Source organism: Panthera tigris, chromosome B3 (assembly GCF_018350195.1).
Source record: "Panthera tigris isolate Pti1 chromosome B3, P.tigris_Pti1_mat1.1, whole genome shotgun sequence".
In the NCBI taxonomy this organism is placed as follows: Eukaryota; Metazoa; Chordata; class Mammalia; order Carnivora; family Felidae; genus Panthera; species Panthera tigris.
The window spans coordinates 1395679-1420874 of NC_056665.1; the positions used below are offsets into that span (position 1 = coordinate 1395679).

The 25196-nt window shown below is 54.5% G+C and overlaps 1 protein-coding gene across 1 annotated transcript in view; it reads right to left on the minus strand.

Moving 5' to 3' along the window:
* The window catches only part of LOC107179252, a 37601-nt gene extending 18110 nt beyond the window's left edge, over positions 1-19491 (minus strand). The window contains exon 1 of the mRNA XM_042987758.1: positions 19468-19491. Coding sequence (XP_042843692.1) covers positions 19468-19482 — 15 coding nt within the window. The 5' untranslated portion in view covers positions 19483-19491. The remainder of the gene's footprint in view (positions 1-19467) is intronic.
* Between the last annotated feature and the right edge of the window lie 5705 nt (positions 19492-25196).

Here is a 25196-nt window from a genome sequence, read left to right on the forward strand (position 1 = left end):
CTCCAAAGTCAGGAAAGTTACCAGCGATCTCGAAAGGCAGTACTTAAGGATAAAGGAGCCAATTCTCCAAGGAGATAAAACAATCCTTAAAATGCGTGTGCCTAACAACAAATCATCCAGTTTTTCCTGAGGCGGAACCGAGAGAATATCAGGGGGAAACAGCTGAATCCACGGTGACGGCTCAAGACTCCACCAACCCTCCGCCAGAAACGGACAAAGCCAGGAGGTAGGAAAACAGTAGGACATAGCGGACCTTCACCACCACCCACTGAATGGACGTATTTGACCTCCGTAGACACCTTCATGCGACAACAGCAGAATGCACGTTTGTTTTCTCAGGTTCACAGGGAACATTCCCCAAACACATTCCGGACCGGAAAGCACACGTGAAATTCCACATATGAGTGAAATCATATGGTATTTGTCTTTCTCTAACTGACTTATCTCACTTAGCATAACACACTCTGGGTCCATCTATATTGTAACGAGTGTCACAGCGTGATGTATATAAACTTGTCGAATCACTGTGGATTCAAACTAATGGAACACGGTGTGCCATCTACACTCAAATAAAAAAAAAAATTAAACGCACCTTAACAAATCGGAAAGAATATAAATCATGCAATCCTGCTCTCAGACCACGGTGAAATTGAGCTAGAAATCAATGTTTTGGAAAATCCCAAGATACATGCAGAATAGACAACATGCTTCTAAGTAACACACGGGTCAAAGAAGAAATCTCAAGGGAAATTTTAAAATATTTTTGAACTAAATAAAAATTAAACACGGTTTATCACAAATCGTGGGATGCAGTGAAAGCAGTGATTAAAGAGAAATTTATAACATCAAATGCATATACTGGAAAGGAAGAAAGATCTAAAATCAATTATCTATCAACAACACGAGAGACAACAGATGTTGGCAAGGATGCAGAGAAAGGGGAACCCATTCTGTTGGTGGGAATGCAGACTGGTTATAGCCTCTCTGGAAAACAGTTCAGAGGAGCCTCAAAAAAGTTAAAAATAAAATCAATTATGTAACTTTCCACCTTAGGAAACTAGAAAAAGGAGAGCGAATCCAGAGAAAACAGAAGAAAAGAAGCAAGAATTAGAGCAGAAGCCAGTGAAATTAAAAACAAGAAATCGACGGACAAAATAAATGAACCCAAAGGTGGTGCTTTGAAAAGATCAATGACATCAGTAAGACTATAGCCAGGCTATCTAAGAAAACAAGAGAGAGCCTTCAGGGTACTAATATCAGAAATGAAAGAAGGCAGATCACTATCGATCCCACAGAAATGAAAGACATACTACAAATGGCTCTGTGCCCATAAATGTGACAACCTAGACGAAATAGACCAGTTCCTTGAAGGACACAAACTGATAAAACTCACATAAGAAGAAACAGATGACCTGAAGAGGCCTAGATCTATTAACGGAATGGAATCAATAAAATCATCTTCCAAAATAGAAGACACCAGGTCCCGATGGGTTTCCCGGTGAAGTCTACCAGACGTTTAAGGAAGAAATTATGCTAATTCTCTACAATCTCTCTCAGAGTGTAGAAGCAGAGGAAATACTTCCTAACTCATTCTATGAAGCCAGCATTCCCCTAATACCAAAGCCAGAAAAAAGACATTACAAGAAAACTATAGACCAATATCTCTCATGAACATAGACGCAAAAACCCTCAACAAAATATTAGCAAATTGAATTTAAAAAATTATAAAAAGAAATATATGCCACAACCAAGTGGGATGTATCCCACTTGGGATACGTGAGGCTGGTTCAACACTTGAAAATCGATTGATACGACCCATATGTTAATCAGACTAAAAAAGGAAAATCACATGATCATATCAATAGACGCAGGAAAAGCATCTGACAAAATCCAATAGTCATTTATCATTTAAAAAAAAAACACCTCTCAATAAACTAGGAATAGAGAGGAACTTACTCAACTTGATAAAAGCTATCTCCAAAAACCTACAGCGAACATCACATTTAATGAGGAGAAACTCTGAGCTTTCCCACTAAGACCAGGGACAAGGCAGGGATGTCCTCCCTCACCACTCCTCTTCAGTATCACACTGAGAGTCCTTGATAATTCAACAAGACGAGAAAAGGGAATACACTTTGGGAAGAAAGACATAAAACTGTCTTTGTTTGCAGATGACATGATCATCTATGTAAAAAATCCAAAAGAACAAAAGAAAAAATCTTCTGGAACTAGTGGTCAAATACAGCATGGTGGCAGGATATGGATTTAATATGCAAAAGTCAACTGCTTTCTAAATATCAATCATGAACAAGTAGAAGTGTACATTAAAAACACAACACCATTTACATTAATACCCCTCCCCAAAAAACTTAGGCATAAATCTAACAAGATGCATAAAAGATTTATAGGAGGAAAACTACAAAACTCTGATGAATGAAATCAAAGAACTAAATAAATGGAGAGATAGTCCATGTTCATGGGCAGGAAGACTCAGTATTGTCCAGATGTCAGTTCTTCCAAAATTGATCTGTAGATGCAGTCAAATCCCAACCAAAATCCCAGCAAGTTATTTTGTGGCTAACAACAAACTGATTCTCAAGTTTATATGTAGAGACAAAAGACCCAGAATAGCCAACAAAATACTGAATGAGTAGAACAAAGTTGAAGGACTCGATGCTGCCCAACACCGAGACTTACTACAAACCAGTACTAACAAAAATAGTGTGGTATTGGCAAAAGAATAGACAAATAGATCAACAGAAGAGAACAAAGAGCACAGAAGAAAACCCTATCGATACAGTCACCTGATCTTTGACAAAGGAGCCAAGACAGTCTCTCCAACAAATGGTGCCGGAACAGCTGGCCGTCCATGTGCAGATTAACGAATTTAGATGCGGACCTTACGCCCTTCGCAAAAATCCACTCAAGATGGGCCAGAGACCAAAATGTAAAATGCAAAACTAGAAAACTCCCAGAAGATCACGGAAGAGAAAACCCCGATGACCTTGGGTGCGGTGATGCCTTTTTAGATACAACACCAAAGACACAACTCGTGAAAGAAATAACGTTTCACTGGACTTCATTAAAATTAAAACCATCCGCTCTGTGAAACACACAGTCAAGAAATTAGAAGACAAGCCACAGACCGGGAGAAAACGTTTGCACGAGACACATCTGACAAAGGACTGTTATGCAAAACACACAAAGAACTCTTAAAACTCAACGATAAGAAAACGGACAATCCATTACAAGTGGGCCAAACGCCTTAACAGACGCCCCACCGTGGAAGATATACGACGCCACGTAAGCGTACAGAGCGATGTTCCACGTCACAGGTCACCAGGGAAACGCAAACGAAAACATGGGGGAGCCACCACCACGCATCTAGAAGAATGGCCCAAATCTGGAACCACGACAACACCAGACGCTGACGGGGACGTGCAGCGACGGGAAACCCCATTCTCCGCTGGCGGGAACATGGGGCGGCCCCTTGGGAAGACAGTCGGCAGTTTCTGACAAAAGCGCACACACTCTTACACACAATCCGGCAATCACGCTCCGTGGCGTTTACCCAAAGGAGCTGAAAAGTCACGTCCACACGAAAACCTGCATGCGGATGTCTACGGCCGCTTTGTTCATAATCGCCGAAACTTGGGAGCAACGAAGATGTCCTTCAGCAGGTGAGTGGATTAATAAACCGTCTCCATCTAGACAACGGAATATGACTCAGCACTAAAAACAAATGAGCCATCAGGCTCAAAAGACACGGAGGAAACTTAAATGCGTATTACTCGGCGCAAGAAGTCAATCTGAGAAGGCCAACCCTCTATGATTCCAACAAAATCGACATTCCAGACAAAGCAAGAGCACAGAGACAACGAATGGGTCAGTCACTGCCAGTGGTGGCAGTCAAGGCAGAACACAGAGGCGTTTTAGGGTGGCGCAAATACTCTGCGTAACACTATAGTGATGGATAAATGTCATTAAACGTTTGTCTCAACCCACAGAACGTACACCAAGAGCAAACCCTAAGGTAAGCTGCAGACCTTGGGCGATTAGCATGTGAGCGTCTAACTGTCCCAGAGCCAGCCGTCCAGCAGACTATCCCTTCCCCAGACACCCGCTTTCACACTTTTGTAAAACACTGAATCTACTGTGGACGTAAGGATTAAGTTCTAGACTCCTAATCCTGGTCAGTTGGTCGATATGTGTGTCCTGATTCTAGTTCGACACTATCTTGGTAACAAGATCTGTAAAGGGCGTTTTGAAGTCGGGAAATAAAAACTCTCCAACGTTGTTTTGTTTTGTTTTGTTTTGTTTTCAAAATTGTCTTGACTATTCAAAATGTGCATTTCCATATAAGTTTCAGGATCTTCTTATCAACTTCTGGAAAAAAAACATCTACTGGAATTTTGATGTGGATTATCCTGATGGGGAGAGTCCAACATGTTGAGTTCCAGCCCACGGACACAAATGTCTCTTCATTGATGGAGACCTTCATTTGTCCCTAAGCAGTATTTTGTCATCCCAGCCCACAAATATTGCCTTTCTTTTACTAATATAATAGTGATAAGTATATTAATATTAATTAATAATTAATATAACGTATAATGATATTATATTATATACATATTACTTAATACATGTTATTATATAATTGTATAAATTATACAATCCTAAATCATGAATGTGTCTCGTTTTTTAAATTGTTTTTAACGTTTGTTCATTTTTGAGAGAGAGAGTGTGGGAGCAGGGGAGGCGTAGAGCAAGAGAGACACAGTAGAGAGGGAGCGGTCAGCACAGAGCCAGGGGCTCGAACTCACGAACCATGAGATCATGACCTGAGCCAATCGTAACCGACTGAGTCAGCCAGGCGTTCCATGAATGTGTTTCTAAATTTATTCTTTTCATGCTATTGTCAACAGAACTGTATACTTAATTTCATTTTTTATTTTTTTGTGATTCTGTCCTATCTCCACTATTGTCTTATTACTTGTATCTATTTTTTCATGTTTAATTTAAACAAATTTAAGGTTCCTAGTGATTCCACTAGGATTTACAATATACATCTGAGTTCAAGTCTGTGAATAACATAATATGGCTTCACACGTAATGTAAGCCTTTTACAATGTCATACTCTCAATTTCTCCTTCTCATGTTTTGTGCCATTGTTGTTATACATTTTACTTTTACATATATCAGAAACACACAATACATTTCTACTATTTTTGCTTTAGATATCAATTATCTTTTAGGGAAAAATTAATTTTCCACTTTCTCTCATTTTACTCCATTTCAAATGATCTTTATTTCTCTGGATAGATTCAAGTTTCCGTCTGGTACTGATACCATATTCCTTCCAGAAGAATTTCCTTGGCATTTCTTGTAGTTCAAGTATTCTGAAAATTAATCCTCTTGGGTTTTTTCTATGAGAAAGTCTTTATTTCCCTTGCGTTTTTGAAAGATATGTTGCTCGGTGCAGCATTCTGCACTGACGATATTATTTTTTTTCTTTCAGCACCAGGAGATGCTGCTTCATTGTCCCCTGATGCACATATTTTCTGATAAGAAATCAGCTGTAATGATTATCTTTGTACAAATATCTTCTTTATGTAATGCGCCTTTTTTCTCTGGCTGCCTTTGAGATTTTGTCTTAGTCTTCGGTTTTCAGTAGTTTGGAGATAGTACACCTAGATGGTTTTGTTTTCTTTTACTTGGTGGTCTCTGAACTTCCCAGACCAGGTATTTGTTCCCAGACCTGTTTGTTATTAAGTTTGAAATTTCTTGTCACCGTTTTTTCTGCCCCCTGGCCTCCCCCTTGCCAGTCTGGGAATCTAAGTGCGTGTGTCCAGTGGTGTGCTGGTCAGTGTGTGACAGCAGCTGTCCAGGGGAGAAAAAGCCCTGATTGGTGGCATTTATACCATTTGTGGCATTGGTATAAACAACTGCGTCCTTGTGGATTTCAAGCCGGTTCTTTGCCACTGAACAAAGAGCAGGAAAGAGGTGCTTAACTGGCTTCCATAAGCCAATGCCAGCCAGCTGTGGTATGCCGCCGATGCTGCTGTATGGGGGTCTAGCATGATCTGGTCTGCCCCTCGCCCCACTCTTTTCCCTTTCTATTCACTCAGGTAATTCTTATTACCCTACCTCCAGACTCAGTGATTATTTCCTTTGTCTGTGTTGAGTCTACGAGTGAGCCCAAAGAAGGCGTTCTTTATCCTTGTTACTATGCTTTTCAGTTCTCCCATTTTCACTTGGTTACTCTCACTGGTCGGCTTCTCAGGTTAAATCACTGTCTGTTCATGCGCGTTGCCCATCTTTTCCATTAACCCTTTAACACAGGAAGCATTGTTATTTTAAGTCTCCTGTGTGACAGCACCAGCTTCTGCGTCACGTGCCTTACTTGTTCTCTGATTCTATTTCCACCCGTGGTGAGTGTGACCTTGAAACTACAGGGGTCGTGGCCAGGTTCCTTCACTTACCAGGGGACCACCCTCCAGGCCAGCCTTTGCTGTGTGAGACGTTCAGCAGCCTCCCCGGCCTCCCCCGCTGGACGCCAGCAGCACGTCCCGGACGTAGTGACAAAAAGCTGACTCTGGAAATGGCCAGATCGTCCCTGGGGACAAAACGAGCCCCAGCCGTTTGCAAGTTTCGGGATGTGACCCCACGCCCCCTGCAGACCTTGCCTGCAAACGGCTGCTACCGATTCTGGTTAAGTTAAGGGGGAAGGGGACGAATGGGAACACGTGGGCAGCGGCAGATTCCGGAGGTCGGGGTTCGGAAGAAAGCAGAGGGAGGCCCGGCCGCCTCCACCCCATCCCGGGAGGACCTCATTCCTTCCTGCCACCAACATGTCACTTAACAAGTACGGACTGAGTGCCTACACGGGCCATGTACTTGGGACACGTACTTGGGACACGTGGGCACACAAAACAGACAGAAGTGCTCATCTCGCGGACTTCACTCTGGACACATATTAGCAGTAAATATGAAAAATACGTAAATAACACAGTGTGTCAAAAGATGGCAAACGCAGCCTTTTAAAAATGCAGAGAAAGGTACGGGGGCGAGAGGTGCTGGGAGCGAGTTTGCAGGAAGGGCCTCAGTACATTAGGGCTCCAGCCCGGGGCCATCACCGCCCCACCCGGGTCACCGCCGCTGGCCCCTGCTGCCCGCTGGGACCGTTCATGTCACGGTCTCGCGGAGACACTGGGCGTCACTGTCAGCGGGTGAGCCTACGCCCCCTACTTCCCTGCCTCGCTGGCCCCAGCCTCACAGTCTCCGGCGTGAACAGGTGCTTGGACAGGCCCGGGCCACACGACGGAGGGCGCCCCGGCTCCCAGGACACAGGACAGCAAACGTCTAGTGGTTTTGGCCTCTGTAGTAGGAAGGAGGTACCCTGTCCCACTAAGACACGGCACGAGATGCCAGGCAGGAAAAGGACAAGGGTGTCCAGTGTGTGGACTAAACCAGAAATTAGGGCAGCGGCAGGAAAACAGGAGGAACAAGGAAACATGTCACCGCGCATTAGCGGGCACTGATGAGACGAGACCCGAGAGACGATTCGGGCTTCTGAGGCCGGCTCATTTGGGCCCATTAAGTGCCTTCGTATAAACAGATCCTTTTTTAAAAAACCAACAAACTGTACGTAATTCTGTACAAACTAGATTTCCACCTCAATGAGTCTGTGTTAAGTAAACTCTGGTGAAGAAAAATCGGGCCATTTAAACTGCCGTGTCGTGACCGGAGCTCAACATCCTACTGAGCGTGCAGGAGCCCCGGTTGGGGCACCGGGTCACCGTTCCAAAGGCGACGCCCTCGTCCTGTGTCGTATGCGGCACCCCTCCTGGCTGTGTGCCTGGACACAGAGCCCTGCTTCCTCCTCTGATTATTGTCACGATGCAGCTCAGCCGTGAAGTTAAAAACACCCAACGTCTCCACCAGCGGAGAAGTGAGCATTTGTGCCCATCCCCCTCCAGCGCGCCCAGGTCAGGGCCATGAGTCACGCACGGGACGTTCACACTGGCCCCTGGAGTCCCGCTCACCCTCACCCAGCCGCAGCGTCACGGCCGTGGGCACACTCAGGCTGATTCCTGCTGGTGGGACTCGGGGGCCAGGTCCCTTCCTTCACCCAGTCATGAGACTCACAGAGTGTGGCAGTGACCACGCGCAGCGTGGGGCCCACACGGACAGGAGTGACGCAAGGGCAGAGAACGGTGAGGACACGGTGCAAACCGGTGCCGTCCCGGTCCCCGGAAACGGCCCACGATGGGGAGACACCTGGAGTGTTAAGACGGGCAGCGCCCTGGACGGCCCCGTCCGATGGCCACACGTTCATTTACAATTTTCCAGCAGCCGCATTTTGTTAAAAAGGTAAAAACAACAACAACACAAGGGCGCCTGGCGGCTCTGTCACTTGCGTGTCTGACTCTTGATTTCCGCTCAGGTCATGATCTCACAGTCATGGGATCGAGCCCCATGTCAGGCTCTGTGCTGACAGCCCAGAGCCTGCTTAGGATTCCCTCTCTCGCTTTCTCTCTCTCTCTCTCTGCACCTCCCCTGCACACATGCTCTCTCCAAAAACGAAAAAACAAAAAAAGAAAGACAGAAAAGAAGAAAAGAAACAGGTGAAACAGGAAACAAGTACTGATACGCATTTCATTTAACACGACGAACCCGAATATCACCGTGTCGGCGTGCGACCCGCAGAGAATGCACGAGGATGCTTCACGTCCCGTCCCTCCCACGGAGCCGAGTCCCGGGGGCCCAGGCGGGAATAGCGCCAGGGTGGCGGCTCTTTCACTTTTGCATCTGGAAAGTTCCTTCTCGGATTAACCAGTGAGTTCTCAAAACATGGGTAAGAGCTGGCAGAATGGGAAAAATCGGTCAAATATTCACAAATTTCAGGTTGGGCACGTGGAGGAGTCTCACTGTTTTGTAAGATGTCTCCAGCACAGACACGTGCGGTCCCCCCTCCAGAGACACGTGCGGCCCCCCCTCCAGAGACACGTGCGGTCCCCCCTCCAGAGACACGTGCGGTCCCCCCTCCAGAGACACGTGCGGTCCCCCCTCCAGAGACACGTGCGGTCCTCCCTCCAGAGACACGTGCGGTCCCCCCTCCAAAGACACATGCAGCCCCCCCTCCAGAGACACGTGCAGTCCCCCCTCCAGAGACACGTGCGGCCCCCCCTCCAGAGACACGTGCGGCCCCCCCTCCAGAGACACGTGCGGTCCCCCCTCCAGAGACACGTGCGGTCCCCCCTCCAGAGACACGTGCGGTCCCCCCTCCAGAGACACGTGCGGTCCCCCCTCCAAAGACACGTGCGGTCCTCCCTCCAGAGACACGTGCGGTCCCCCCTCCAAAGACACATGCAGCCCCCCCTCCAGAGACACGTGCAGTCCCCCCTCCAGAGACACGTGCGGCCCCCCCTCCAGAGACACGTGCGGCCCCCCCTCCAGAGACACGTGCGGTCCCCCCTCCAGAGACACGTGCGGCCCCCCCTCCAGAGACACGTGCGGCCCCCCCTCCAGAGACACGTGCGGCCCCCCCTCCAGAGACACGTGCGGCCCCCCCTCCAGAGACACGTGCGGCCCCCCCTCCAGAGACACGTGCGGCCCCCTCTCTGGAACTTTAAGGAACAGTCGGCTCCATAATTGGTCTTTGAGTGCCAACCGCGGACCAGGCACCAACCAAGCTGGCCTCCAGGAGGCCCATCCACACGCCCTCACAGCTCGTGCCCCTCGGCACAGGAGTGGCCTGTGCAGGGAACCTGGCAAGGCTGTGTGCAGGCCACACCACACGTGGCCCCGTGGCTGGAGCACTGCCCGTGAGGCCGGGGCCACGTGGAAGGGAGCACGAGTGCGGGACTGAGAGAGCTCGTTAACTCTCCCTCTTCCGGCCGGGAGACCCACGGAACTCGGCTGGGGATCAGTGTGCCAGCCTGATGGCGGCGGGATCTCCTTCCCCGTGAGTTAGACGCCCTCCTAGCCACAGGTGTCCACGGTTGGACGCCTCCCGGTGGACTTGTGACACAGAGGAGGCCACGGCAGCAATTCCGGTAGCCGGCCAGGAGCACCCCTTCCAGGCCGGGGAATCCAGCCCCGTGAGTCACCTCCCCTCCCCCCCCCCAGGTCCCCAACCGTCCACAACGCGAGGTTCCCAGGGGACAGGCTGGCCCCTCTTACACGCCTCACGCTCTGCCCTCTGGGCTCAGCACGGAAGCCTGCGGTCAAGCAGGCGTGCGAGGGCCCCTGTGCAGAGGCACAGGCCTGCCCCCCTCCCTGCGGACACCAACCTCTCCTTTGGGACCAGGGACGGGCTGTTCACCTTCTGCCCCTCGAAAGACCCTGAGGTGGCCCCACACGACACGTTAACCAAAGGCCACTGTGACCTGCAGGCCAGAAGGCACACGCTGTTCCCGCTGTGATGTTGAATTACACGGAGCCACACGGTGCAGACGGGGCCCTGGAGGCGACGAGAGAAAGGCTCCAGGAGCTACAAAGCCTGTCGCCTACATGGAGCCCCGGACCCCTTCCCATCTCACTTCCCAGGAAAGCCCGACGCACAAAAACAAGTCCCCTTCTCTCACACCCGAGTGTCGGTGCGAATCCTGACAACTCTTTCTCTCCCCAGTCCGTCCGTCTGGCCATCGGAGGTTGGGCACAGAGGGGCATCCGTCAGCAGCTGGCAGTCCCTGCGGTCTCTCTCTCCCAGCCCCACACCCTAGAGCCCACGAGCGGGCGGGACACGGAACACAATCGCCGGCCCTCGGCCGCCATCACCCCCCCATCCCCGACTCTGGAGCAGGCAGCCCGGGAACGTTAGGTTTGCAGAAAGCTGCACTCGGGGGTCCCTGTACCCACATTCCTGCGTGAGCAAGCCCTCTAGTAGAGACTCAGGGGCGTCTCAGGTCCACAGAGGAATCATGGGAGGGAAGAGAAACCCTTCCGTCTCGATCCCGCCGGGATGCCCGCCATGTGCAAGGCTTGTCTGCAGTTCCCACCCGTGAGCGTTCGCTGGGGATTCAGGGGATGAAATCGGCCTCGAGGGTGCACTGGTGCTCCCGGGTCCTCCTCCCCGACCGGGCACGGTGCTCCCAGGTCCTCCTCCCCAGCCAGGCACGCAGCCAACAGTCCCTCGGCCCCAGGGGGCTCCCTCGGAACCCCGAGGATAGGCCACACCTTCTGCCACGTGCTCGCCTTTCGGCTTTGACTCTCCCCTGCCCTGTTCCAGCTTCTCTGCTCCGACGGGAGTGGGAAAGTTCCTGCCGGACACCAGTCCCTTAAGCAGGTCGGAGAGCATGAAGGCGGAAGGAACCACAACACGCACTTACCCGCCAACCCCCAGCGCTCAGCAGAGCGAGCCCGGGAACACTGGGGTTCAGTGAGCGCACTTGAGCCCAAGGCCCCATCACCCGCCTCCCCCGCAGTCCAGGAGGAAGGACTGACCGCCCTCCCCGCGTGGGACGCTGAAGGTCCCAAGGAGTGAAGCCGCTTCTTCAGAGGCCCTTCCCTCAGACGAGCCTCCCGCCCAGAGAGGGGGCCCCCCTCAGCCGGCACGCTCAGGGGGTCCTGGGGGTCCCCGGGTCCCCCGGCTCGCCCCAAGTTGGGCACGAGGCAGAGCCCTGCTTGGGCAGCTGCCTGGCCCACAGGCCCATCCGTGCAGCCCGTGCGGCCAGCATCCACCGAACCCACGGCTCGCCTACAAACACCAGTCGGGACACTCGGTCCCGGGCCGCACACCCCAGGCAGCGTCACGAACACTTCCACGGCTGTGCCCGTCAGGCCTTGCCAGGCAGGATTCTGGTCACTGTCCTTGGGGCCGCGTAGACCGTTCCCCAGTCAGCCCAGCGTGCGCTGGAGACTGAGGGCGACACCTGTCCACGCCCCCCTCTGTTCCACGTTGTGAGAAGTAGACACGGGAATCTCCGGGAACCGAAGTACCTGCCTCAGTGCTGGCGGGGTCGGCGCGGTCGGGCAGGACGGGAACGTCCCACGTGGGCCCGCAGGAGAGCGATCCCACACCCGGCTGCGCAGGACCACTGGTAACTGCGGGCTGCCTCGTCCCGCCCCACCCTACCCTGCCCTGTGGGGGCCACCCCGCCCCACCTGCACCCTACCTTCTAGGGGCCACCCCCCCCACCTCCACCCTGCCCTGCCTCCCTCCCCCCCCCCCCCCCCCCCCCGTGGGGGTGCCACACCCACCCTACCTCCACCCTGCCCTGCATGATGGGGCAGGGAGGGGGGCACACTAGCTCCACCCCCGCCCTGCCCTGTGGGAGCCACCCCCACCCCATCCCCACCCTGCCCTAGGGGGGCCACACCCGTCCCAGGTGGCTTATCACGCATGGGAGGCAGAGAGAAGGCAGGAGGTCACAAGACTCCAGGACAGACGGAGACGCAGAACACAGGTCCTAGCCAGGGGACGGCCACCTCTGTCCCCAAGTGCTGAGCAAACAAAGAGTGAGAGATGGGCAGAAACCGCGTCCCAGGGCTCAGGGGCTCCGGCAGTGACACGGGGAGAGGAGAGGGACCATTCTACCTACAGAAACCCATGAAGACTAGCTCGGATACAACTGTTCGGCCAGTAGGTGCGAGAAAGTCGGCCCAGAAGCGCTCTCCGGACCCAGAGGACAGAACCGGCTTGTCGCGGCCACACGACACAGCTGACCTGAGAGCCCAGACCCCTCTGTGCCCCGGCCTGCACCTGAACCCTGGGAGCACTGCTCATGCTCAAGCTCACGGCGACCGAGGGCTCACCATGCGCCCGCACGTGGCATCGCACCCCATCTACACGTGGATCCTGCGAGGTGGGCACTGTTTCATGACCGTACGATGGGCACAGAAACCTGGGCAGGGAAAGGCACACAACCGGTGAGCCGATGAAGTCGGCTCCAAACGCAGGTCGTCTGGCTCCTGGGCGTGCACAGTAGGCATACGGCCGACAGTCCTGCTCCCGGATCTGGACCCGCTCCCCACCCCTGCCTCGTGGGAGACCCCCGCCCGCGTGCGGCACGGCCTGGTAGGACCGCCTGGGACTCTCTCCCACCTGCCCGGGGCACCGTCCGCCTCATCTCCTGCATCCGCAAAGACACCCCCAGACAGTTTCTTGGCCCCGAGGCAGAGTGGTGAGCGAGACGTTGTCCCTGTCCCCCGGAGTTCACAGCTCTCTCAGGAACACCAGCACGGAATCGGGTCCTACGAGACGGCGCGGTGTGTGCGGAAGCAGGGGTGGGCACAAGACGCCGTGAGGGCGTAGAGAGAACGTGATTAACTCCGGCATCAGGCAGAGCCCCGGCCGGACGCAGAGGACACACCGGGACCGGGTCATCTGAAGACGGACTGATAAAGGGACTGTCCGCAGAGTCGCAGGCAGGGATCAGGCATGACACCTGGGACTTGCTGCAGCCAGACATGGTCACCCTCCCCGTGTCTGCCGGGTAGCCTCTCTAGACGCACCTCCCCAGCCCAGATCCCAGTACCCACGCGTGATCTCCAGGAAAGAACTGTTTCTGTGGACGGCTCACAGGGTTCCCATCAACGTCCATGGTCAGGAGCACAATGGCAAGTTTTTAAAAATTGCTCTTGGCTGGGGACACCTGGGTGGCTCAGTCGGTTGAGCGTCCGACTTCGGCTCAGGTCACGATCTCGTAGTTTGTGAGTTCGAGCCTCACATCGGGCTCTGTGCTGACAGCTCAGAGCCCGGAGCCTGCTTCGGATTCTGTGTCTCCCTCTCTCTCTGCCCCTCCTCTGCTCGCGCTCTGTCTCTCTCTCCCTCAAAAATAAATAAACGTTAAAAAATTAAAAAAAAACTAAAATTGCTCTTGGCTGCTGGCTGTTTTGCTGAGTACAATCTCAGCTTATCCTGAGCTACTTGGAGCTTCACCTCTCGTGTGGGTGACATGTTTCCATAAATCACACAATTCACAGGAAGCTTGGTGGACGCAGAGGACAGAGGGCGGGTGTTGCTGGAGACGCAGTTTGGAGCCAGACTGGGAGTATTCCCGTGGTCTGTGGACGCTGGCTTCGGGAACGAGAGAAAGCGCTGGATCCGGTCCGAGAGGTGAGAGCTGGACGAGGGGGCAGGGAGGGGAGAAGAGGCAGGTCCTCAGCTGGGGGGAGAGGAAGCAGCTTCAAAGACCCTGGCAGCTATGTGCACGGACCGAGGGCTACGAAGCTGTGGTCCAGGGAGGGCTGCGATGCCGACCTGAAGGGGTGTGCGTCAAAGTGCTTTGCTGGGCTTAATTCTGGAAAGGCAGAGCCCCCAGCTGGCACGAGACTCCGCCCTCCATACTCTCAGGTGAGGACACCTTGCCATTCTGGCCAAGCCGGGAGTTGGGGCCCGACAACAGAACAGGCTCGCCTGGGTCTGGCTCAGAGACCGTGTTTATGTTTCGAGAGACCTGTTTCCAGCACAGAGCAGGAAAGGCAGCCACACCGGCGACAGCAGCCAGGGTCCTGGTCTTGGTCTTTCCCTGCAGACAGCAGAAAGGGGGTCATCAAACGCCCAATGAAACGGGGTCATCAAACACCCAATGGTGACCAAGCCAATGGGCGAGGGACGTCTCAGGAGGATTCCGGGGGAGAAGGTGGGCCTGGCCTATGGGTTCTTCACCCCGAGCCCTTGGCACTCACGCATCCAGATGCCCGTGCAAAGGCTCTGGGGGATGTGGGGACCTGCCCCTGGCTGGATGGGCATTTGGGACCAGATGCCAACATCCCCTTGCTCCTTGCCACGGGTAATTGCCAAATTAGGGTCCCGGCCAGAGTCTTGAAGGGAAAGCCAAATATAAGCGTTTGAAGCTGCACGCGTTTATGTTTAATTAAACCAAGTAGCCGAGTAGATGAGTCATTGGAAAGGTAGTTCTGTTAAGCCGATGCTTTGGGTATTCAGCCAGAATTTAATGAGCCCCCATCTGAAATGATATCGCTGAGAATGCCGGCCAATCACGTTTGCTGAGAGTAAACAGAATTTCCAATATGCCGCACTTAGAAATTAGCATAGAGCCTGGAGAGTAATTAAGCATCATTCTTCAGAACCAAAGTGTCCCTCATAGTGCGAAACACGTCTGCAGACACTATCGTCTAGACGGCCTTTTAAACAAGGGAAGTCCTAGTTTGGCGGGGCGGGTGGGGGGTGACGGCACTGGGGGGCCTACCATGTTGGTTTTGTTCTTTGTGGACTTGCCTGGAAGCCCCAAGGTGGCGGTTTTCAGTTTTGCTAGTTTGTTTTCCACTAGGAATAGAAAGTTCTTTCATGTTGACCAGAGAGGTTGATATTCTCCTCTTTAATATCTTCATCTGTCTTACTGCAAAGTCGGTGTTTGCTTGTATCCCTGTTTCCTCACATCCAAGCCCTAAAATCCCAGCCAGTCAAGACCCCTGGTGTCGGTCACTTGTGAGCAGACACACACACACATGTACACACACACACACACACACACACACACACACACACACACACACACCAAGGCTTGGAGCTCTCAGCCCCGTGCACTATGGGACTGCTAGCAGCATTCCTGGCCTCTACCCACCAGACACCAGAGCCCCTTCTCGAACTCTGGCATTCCCACATGTCTGCAGACATCGACGGTGCTCCCCGGGGGCGCCACTGCCCCCATTGACCACCTCTGGTGCAGACAAAGTCTACACGGGAGCCCTGCCTCTTTTCCAGGGTAAATGTGGAGTCAAGGGCCTGACTCATCTGAAGGGCTTGCAAACGTCTGCTCTGTCCCCGGAAACGGCCCCAGCAAGGACACGGAACAGCCTACAGAAACGGTACAAAGAACGGCCGAACCAGCGGCAAGCCTCCCTGGGCCACCCCGTCATGACTGATGTGTCCGGGAGAAGTGCAGCCCTGTCCAGAAGCGTCCGACAGGAAGCCAGACGTGAAGTGACTACAGTAACGAGGATTCGTACAGCATCAAGGGTCACGGGTTGTTGTCAAAGGGAGAAGACAAGATACCCAAGGGTCTGAGAGGCTGGCTGATGGTGACGCGGATCCCTGTCTGATTCCCAAACTCTTTTTTAACTTTTTTTAAGAGAGAGAGGGTGGGGAGGGGCAGAGAGAGAGGGAGACCGAGAATCCGAAGCAGGCCCCAGGCTCCAAGCTGTCAGCACAGAGCCCGACGTGGGGCTCGAACTCACAAACCGTGAGATCATGACCTGAGCCGAGATCAAGAGGCAGATGCTCAACGTACTGAGCCGCCCGGATGCCCCCAAACGTTTTTGAAGCTGCTGATGAGGTTCTTTAGAGACAGGTCCTGGTTGGGCAGAAACCGTGGCAAGATTTCGTCAGATGGAGCGTCAGCCGCTATGTTCTCTGAGCTTCTGGTGGGGACAGAAGGAGGGGTGGAGAGCGGGGGCCACGCTGCTGCAGCGGAAGCCCCCCCCCCAGGGGAGACCCAGCGGAAAGGGCACCTGTTCACAGCCTGCTCTGGACTAAGAACTTCACCAGCACGTGAACCCCATCTTAGGGCACCTTGTCTCAAGATTTAGGCAAGCCTGATGCAAACTCTCTCTTTCCGGCCCTGAGAGGGATCACGGTGTCGGTGGATCCTGGCGGCTGTGGGTTCTCAGGGCCACCTCTGCTCCAGGACCCCGGCCCTCTGCTCTCTCAGCCTCACTGACACCTCTCTCCACTCACTTCCTCCCCAAAACAGAACCAGTCCCAAGGAGCCAAGCCGCCCGGACGCAAGGATCAGGACACCCTCAGGACCTCCTAAACACCCAACTCCTGAAATCTCAGCTCTGGGTCTCACCAGCTTTGAACGCACACCTGCTCCTTCATGCATTCTTGGTCCCTTCCCAGCAGCCAGTGACAGGCCTCCCCGGAGGGTGGCCTTGCATGCGACCCTCAGATAAAGATGCCTCCCCGCAAAGGAGTCACAGGGGCGGCTTTCAAGTCACAGCTTAGGAACTTTACAAACTTACTTAATGGGATTTGGTGCCACCGACAGCCACCCTTATTTCTGGAAGGAGGGAAGACACGGGGAAGGAGAGACAAGGGCCCTTTACCTTTGCACCTTGTTTTAACAGTGTCATTGAGAGATAATCCGCATACCATACAATTCACCAATTTAAATTGTACAATTCAGTGGGTTTTAGTATATTCAGAGTTGTGCAACCAACAGCACAGGAAATTTCAGAACATTTTAACGCCTCTGCAAATACCCACGATACCCCAGCCCCAGCCTCCCCAGCTGCTGCTACACCTTCTGTGTCTATGGAGGTCCCCGCCTGAGGACTTCTTATAAACGGGATCATACAACAGTCAGCCTTCTGTGTCTGGATTCTCTCACTTAGGGTAATGTTTTAGGGCCCATCCACGTTGGAGCGTGAATCAACTTTCCCTCGTACTACCGAATAACGTTCTACTGTACGGACAGATTACATTGTGTTTGCCCGTTCGCCAATTGATTCGTATCGGGACTGCTTCTACACCGTGGCCGTTTACACACTACACGTGATCTACGTACATTCACGTTACAGCGTTTGTGCGGGTCTGTCCTGTCTCCTACCTGCGGGTCAAGTAACGACTCTATAGTTAACGTTCTGAGCCGTGTTTGTATCCCTGTCGGCAGCGAATGAGGGTACCAATTTCGGCACATCCTCACCAACACGTGTAATTACCTGAGTGTTCTACTTTAGAAGCACTAATGGCTGTGAAATAGTCACTCATTGTGGTCTTGACTTTGATTTCTCTAATAGTCAGCGAGGTGAACACCTGTGCTCACTGGCCATTTACACATCTTATTTGGAGAAATGTCTCTTCAGATCCTTTGCCCTTTTTTGTCTTTTTGTTACTCGGGCCTAAGAGTTCCGAAAACCAGTCCTGTCACGCCTGACTGGCAAATATTTTCCTCCATCCTTCACTCTGTCGATAGTGCCCTCCGGAGCACTAAAAATCTCTGCGAGTCCAAAATACCCGTATTTTCTTTGGTCACATTTGCTTTTGGTTTCGTGTCTGTAAAACCATTTCCCGATCCAACATCAGGAAGATTTATTCCTATGTTTTCTTCTAAGAGTTTTATAATTAAAGTGCTTACGTCTATTCCTTTCGAGTTAATTTCTGCCTGGGCTTTGAGGCAGGGGTCCAACCTCATTCTTCAGTGTGAGGCTGTCCAGCTGTCCCCGCGGCATTTGTCGAAAAGACTCTCCTTCCCCCATTGAGTTGTCTTGGCATCCTTGTCACATCTCAGTTGACCATAAACATGAGGCTTTATTTCTGGAATGTCGACTATATCCCATTAATTTGTATACTTACCCTTGTGTTAGCATTACACTCTTTTGACTTGTGTCATTTTGTAGTAAGTTTGAGCCTGGGAAGTGTGAGTTCTTCAATAAATTCTCTGTGCCTATTTTGGGTTCTTTGCATTTCTATCTGGATTTTAGGACCAGCTTGTCCTAGTCCCAAACGGCAGCTGGAATTTTGTAAGGATTGTCCTGTCGTACGTCCTATGCGCCCTGGTGTTACTTCTTTTGGTCTGAATGATGGGACTTTGATTCGTGGACACGTTGATCAAAGTGGACTCTACCGACCAGGAGACGTGGTGAGCTCTCTGCCCCCGTAATGTCGGCAGGCACCCTGGAGTCTACAAAGTGTCCCTAACAGCCACCTGTCCTCCCCTGTGTCACCCCGTGAGCCCACGGGCCACAGCTGAGGGGCAGGAGGCCTGAGAGAGGAGACAAAAAGTCCTCCCCGACCCCCTTCGAACACTTTTCCAAACTAGAAAGGCTCTCCCATTATCCTAATTAGTGTTTTCAAGGCAGGAGGGAACATAAATCAGCCTTTCCACTATACGGTGTCACTTTGAATTCATGCCCGTCACACACACGCATACACACTCACCCACACACACTCTCACACTCACACACACCCATACCCGTCACACACGCACACACTCAGCCTCCAATCCGCCCTGCTCAGACTACACTTGCACAGAAGCTGGAGGACGTGTGGAGAAGTCTCTTCCCTGGCTCAGGAACAGGCCTGGCTGGCACGGACGCTCGCTGTGGGGCTCCCGACCACAGAAGTGACGACGAACGAGGGATACGTATTTACACAGTATGGTGATCGGATTTGCATATGCAAATCAGGCTGCCATTCCCAGCCTCTTTCCTGGCAAAAACATGGTAGGGGATGCCTCAGTCTGAGTAAACTTAAATACTCACCTAGACCTCAGCCGTCTTTCGGTGGCTCACAGCCAGTATATCGAATTGCACCAGGCAGAAACCCACTCTCACACGTGTGTCCTAACAGAGGGCTAACTCTGCTTTCAGTAAACGCACCGTCAACTCGTAAAGAACGCGACGTGGAGGCTGGGGCGCTATGAGCAAGCACGCGGGGTTGAAATCCGAGCTGGGCCACGGAAGACGCACCCTTTGGAGATTACCCTTGGGGACCACACCTAGGCTTTCCGTATTCTGCACACAGTAATCAGGTGAAATTGGTAGCACGTTGCTGACCTTGAGGACGGTCATCTCCGCAGGGTCACGTGTGGTTCTGGAGCGCAGAGGACCTGCGAGCAGGAGAGAAAGTAAACGCAGTAAGTCAATTTGTACAAATGGCGCTTTGTAAGCTGTTACATGGTTTTTAAAGTGTTAGTTGTTACTATCACTACATTCCTATAGTGACAGCTATTATTATCAGAGCAGAAGTCAGGAGGCCTTGAGTTTACTCTCGGGCCCCCGGTACAGGTGTTTCTGAAGCTTTGGAGCATCCTTGGCCACATACAACAGAAACTGACCCTTTCCGCCCTGGTACCTGATGGGCAGAGCAGGACTTCCACGCCGCAAGGAAGGGATGAGAGGGCCTCTCTCCGTTCTTTTAAAAAAAAATTTTTTTTAATGTTTATATTTGAGACAGAGAGAGAGAGAGAGAGAGAGAGAGAGAGAGAGAGAGACAGAGCACAAGCAGGGGAGGGGCAGAGGGAGAGGGAGACACAGAATCCGAAGCAGGTTCCAGGCTCCGAGCTGTCAGCACAGAGCCCGACGTGGGGCTCAAACCCACGAACTGTGAGATCATGACCTGAGCTGAAGTCAGACGCTCAACAGACTGAGCCCCCCAGGCGCCCCTCTTTTAACTTTTTTAAGTCTTGGTCTCTTCATCCATAAAATGGAAACCTGACAAGGTTCTGGTGAGGGTCCAATGGGACAATGGGTGGGAGAACCCTTTGAACCAAATGTACCGTGCCCACGGAGACACTCTGGGCCCCCCGCAGTGGGAGCCGAGGGGCACCTCAGGGCCAGCAGCAGCCAACATCACAGGAAGCAGTGCTTTTGACAGAGAGCAGACTGCCTGGGAGGAGAGCTAGCGTACAAGGTGAAGGGAACCCTAGACCCAAACAAGTGCATATCTGCGGTCACCAACAGCCCTTTCCAGGAGGAACAAGGCCTTCTTTTCATTCTGAGGCAGACACAGAGAGGAGACCGTGGGACACTGACCACCACGACGTGCCTCACGGATCTCCAACTACAGAGAGAGTAATTCCCTGACAACTCCAGCTGCCTCTGAAATCCAGCCTCACGTCTGCCAAGGTGATGGGGTCCCTCCGGTGATGGGGTCCAGGAGGACCACTGAGGCAGGCCAGGTCCCGGAGGACGCAGAGCTCCCCGATGGCCGGCTTCCTCTCCGGGACCCGCCGTGGCTCTGCCAGGCCTTCCTTAGCCTGGATGGCAGCTGGGGAGGCTCCTACCTGCCTCTCCCGCCCAGGGCCCCTCTCGCAGGGCAGACATTTCATCTCAGAGACCAGAGACGCCACAGGGTCTGCTCCCCAGAAACATGCAGTGTGGACTGAGGTCCCTGACCTGACAACCAAAACATTCTGTAGCTCTGTTTCCATCAGCCTACAGAGGGATGGGCCGATGAGAGGCGACAGGGAGGAAAGGATAGGCAGGGACGAAGAAAGGCTTTTTTCAACGTGAAGGGAGATCTATTTTGAGAAGAAAGGAGACCTTTACAAAAACGCGGTTGAGAGCTGTCCCGAGATGGCATCGGCTGCCTTAGGAAGCAGGAGCTCCTGTCCCTGGAGGTGTCAGGTCACAGGACCGCGGCTACCTTGCTGGCATTTGGCCACGTGACACGCGTGGCTGCTGAACCCGGTGGTCTGTAGGGTCTAAGGGCCACAAGTCATTCAATTCCACGCACAGGCCAGTCTGCACACTCCCGGCACCTTAGCACTGGGACATCGCCGTGTCCCGGCCTCAGCGCCCAGTTTGATTCTTCCACGGAAATGACACGTGTCCGTCAAGCTTACCTCCTGCTCTAGACCTTGAAGAAGCCCCGTGGCTCCAGTCCCGCCGTCCCCAGGGGCGCTCTCGGTGGGACGGGACACCAGCCACCCGGACGGGAGCCACGTGTGCTGAAGGGCGTGCCAGGGCAGCGCAGAGGCTCCAGGCACACACAGCCCTGGGGAGGCCACAAAAGGCCGGCCTCCCTGCCTCCCCCAGGACTCCAGCAGGCCCGTTGGCTTACCGGCATGCGTTGGAGGGGACTCGGCAGGCATGTCTGCAGTGGAACCCGGCTTTAGAGAGGAGGGGTTGGGCTCCCCCCGCCTCTGGGGCCTTTTTCTGGGCCCCCTGCCCTTCTAGGAGGGGCCACGTCCACTCCTTCTCCAGTTCCCCGCCACGCTGTCCCGCCACGCCGTGGCCCAGCCTCCAGCCTCCGTCATTGCAAGACCTTGACTGCCAGGACCTCCACTCACCAGACCCAAAGGGCACGTTCCCCATCCTCGACACACCGGCCTTTCCGGAGCACCCGCCAGCACTGGCCCCGCGATCTGTCCCCTGCTTCACTTTTTCTCAAGCTGTCCTTTGTTGGCAGTCCCTTCCACAAATACTCCCTCCTTCCACCAGCGCGGGCCAGGCACCAGTCTAGGCGCCGGGAATACGGCGGTGACCAGTTCCCATCCTTATGGATGCTACACGCTAATGGGAAAGACGCACACCAAACACCTACACACACAGATGTGAGACTGCAACCGTAACAACCCAATCATAGGCGGGGGACGCCGCACCGTGGGGGGACGCCGCATGGTGGGGGAACACTGCAAGGGGGCGCACCGCATGGCGGGGGGACGCCGCACGGTGGGGGGGGGGGCACTGTACAGTGAGAGGGGACACTACACGGTGGGGGGATCTAGTACCAGGGACGCTGACTCAGTCGGGGAAGCCAGGAAAACCTTCCCTGAGGAGGTGACGTCTGCTGAGAGCTGGGGGCAGACGAGGGCTAACTAGACAAACAGCAGCAGGAACAACATCCGAGGCAGAGGGAAGAGCTCACAGAAAGGCCACCTGGTGGGAGGGAGCACGGTGGGCACGTCTCAACGGTGGGCACGTCTGAACAGCGGGAGGGAGCACGGTGGGCAGGTCTCAACGGTGGGCACGTCTGAACAGCGGGAGGGAGCACGGTGGGCACGTCTCAACGGTGGGCACGTCTGAACAGCGGGAGGGAGCACGGTGGGCAGGTCTGAACGGCGGGAGGGAGCACGGTGGGCACGTCTCAACGGTGGGCACGTCTGAACAGCGGGAGGGAGCACGGTGGGCAGGTCTGAACGGCGGGAGGAGCACGGTGGGCAGGTCTGAACGGCGGGAGGGAGCACGGTGGGCACGTCTCAACGGCGGGAGGGAGCACGGTGGGCACGTCTCAACGGTGGGCACGTCTGAACAGCGGGAGGGAGCACGGTGGGCAGGTCTGAACAGCGGGAGGGAGCACGGTGGGCACGTCTCAACGGTGGGCACGTCTGAACAGCGGGAGGGAGCACGGTGGGCAGGTCTCAACGGTGGGCACGTCTGAACAGCGGGAGGGAGCACGGTGGGCACGTCTCAACGGTGGGCACGTCTGAACAGCGGGAGGGAGCACGGTGGGCAGGTCTCAACGGTGGGCACGTCTGAACAGCGGGAGGGAGCACGGTGGGCAGGTCTCAACGGTGGGCACGTCTGAACAGCGGGAGGGAGCACGGTGGGCAGGTCTGAACGGCGGGAGGAGCACGGTGGGCACGTCTGACAGGTGTCTTTGTAACACTTCGCAGAGTCCGCAGCCAGGATGTGGGTGCAGGAGACTTACTGAGGGGAAAGTCTCAGGAGCAGGGGCTGGAGGAAGCAGAGAAGAAGCTAAGCCAGGACGGGGATCACACCAGGCCTGGTGCCCCGGGAGGCAGGGCCTCCTGAACGTGTGCGGGCCCGGGCATGGCTGCGGGCTGCACAGGGGAGGTGGGAGGGGACACACAACCTGCAGGGAAGTAGCCGCCGCTGACCGAAGGCGGTGCTGCAGAGACGGGGCAGCGCACACGCACAGTGGCTGAAGCCGGAGCCCTGGCCCGCGGGGGCGTCTGGGCGAGGCCCCCCAGGATCCCCCGCGGGCGCCATGTGGCCGGAGTCCTGAGCAAGCTCTCCGGAATCCCCGGCCCGCCGAGCCCTTTCCCCAATCCTGCCCAAGGTCCTCCCTTCTGCAAAACCTCGAGCGCCTCGCCGGCCCATTCATAAAACGTGGCTGTTCTCCCACCTCGGCTTCCAGGGAGAGCTCATTTCGGGATACAGCCCGGCCCAGCACACGCGCGGCCCCAGCAGCCCGGAGCACCAGCCTCCAACGAGAGGACGGCAGGAGGGGTCACGTTCACGGCCTGACAGTTGCTGCCGAGAGCATGGAAGGCCGGCGTCCGAGGAAGGCTGGCTGTCCGGTGAGATACGAGTTAGGGGCCCACGTGTGGGTAGACAGGCGTCACAGCTGAAGTGAACGGAAGGCCCAGGGACGGGGCACTGAGCACGGCTGAGACAGGGGCGGGCATGGAGGGGCACACATCCTCACAAGGCCGGGGGCTCTGAGCTGGGTGCTGGGGACTGGGTGCTGCGGGCTGGGTGCTAGGAACTGGGTGCTGGGTGCTAGGGGCTGGGTGCTGGGGACTGGGACCTGGGTGCTGGGGGCTGGGTGCTAGGGGCTAGGTGCTAGGGCCTGGGTGCTGGGGGCTGGGACCTGGGGGCTGCGGGCTGGGTGCTGCAGGCTGGGTGCTAGGGCCTGGGAGCTGCGGGCTCGGTGCTGGGGGCTAGGACCTGGGGGTTGGGTGCTGGGACCTGGGGGCTGGGTGCTGGGGGCTGAAGATCCCTCCTCCCTCAAGGGGGACAAGTTCCTCCGTGGCAGGAACGGCGCTAACTCATGGAGATGAAGCCACGCAGGGCTGTCCCTGTGTGGACGTGGCATCCGGGAAGCTCTGTGCTTCCGGAGGGGAAACGGTGGAGACTGAACACCCACCTAAGCCCCCAGGCTCCGGCCTCCTCGTCCTGGGGCTCCGTGACAGCCCCACGGAGCCCACGGCCCTCCTCCTGGATTCTGGCCCACGTGCACCTGCTCAGCACAACAGCTGAGCACAGGGACTGTCACGAGCCACGGCGTGACGCCTGCCACCGTATTACAATTCCGCCGGACTCTCAGAGCTTCGTCCGAGGGGACCGGCAGCCACACATTGGAGTGTTTGTATCACGACACACATAATCATGAGGCAGAAAGGGGCCTATCAGCTCTACTGTGCGCTTTTCAACCTCTGTCAAAAAGAAAACTCGACCTTCCCATTTTGAGAAGCCTGTCATTACCCCACGGTCCCCAGCGCTCACTCGGTGGCTGGGGGGGCGTGCCCTCTCCGAGCAGACAAGGCCTCGTTCCGTGCTGGTTTGGGTGTCTGAACAGTTTAGAAGCAGGAGGCTGGGCCAGACAACCTGAGGAAGCTTCCAGGTCCTCTGAGCTCGCGTGTGCGAACGTGTCCCGCTGTTTGGTTTTCATCGAGAACCGCGGTCACTGCTAACAGGTGTGCACGTTCCTGCCCGTGGGGTCTAAGTGTGCACACAATGGCCGTCGTGGGTCTGCACGAGTCTCTGGGGACTTGTGTGTGGGCGTCTACGCCTGACCGTCTGACCTCTAAGGGCCAGTGGTGTTGGGTGTGAGTTCACCCTTCACAGCCTGGGCCTCGCACACAGCCGGTCTCCACACAGTCACCCGCGTGGTGCGGACCCGTCACCCTCAGCCTCGGGGGCCCAGTGACAGAAAGAACAGAGCCCTGAGCAGCAGGTGGGGCTACAGCTGACCAGCTGTTCAGCATTGGGCAAAGCACCTTTACCTCTCTGATGTGTCTCCACGTCCCCATCTGTAAAATGAACACAAAAGTTCCTAATTCCTAGGGGCACCTGGGTGGCTCAGTCAGTTAAGC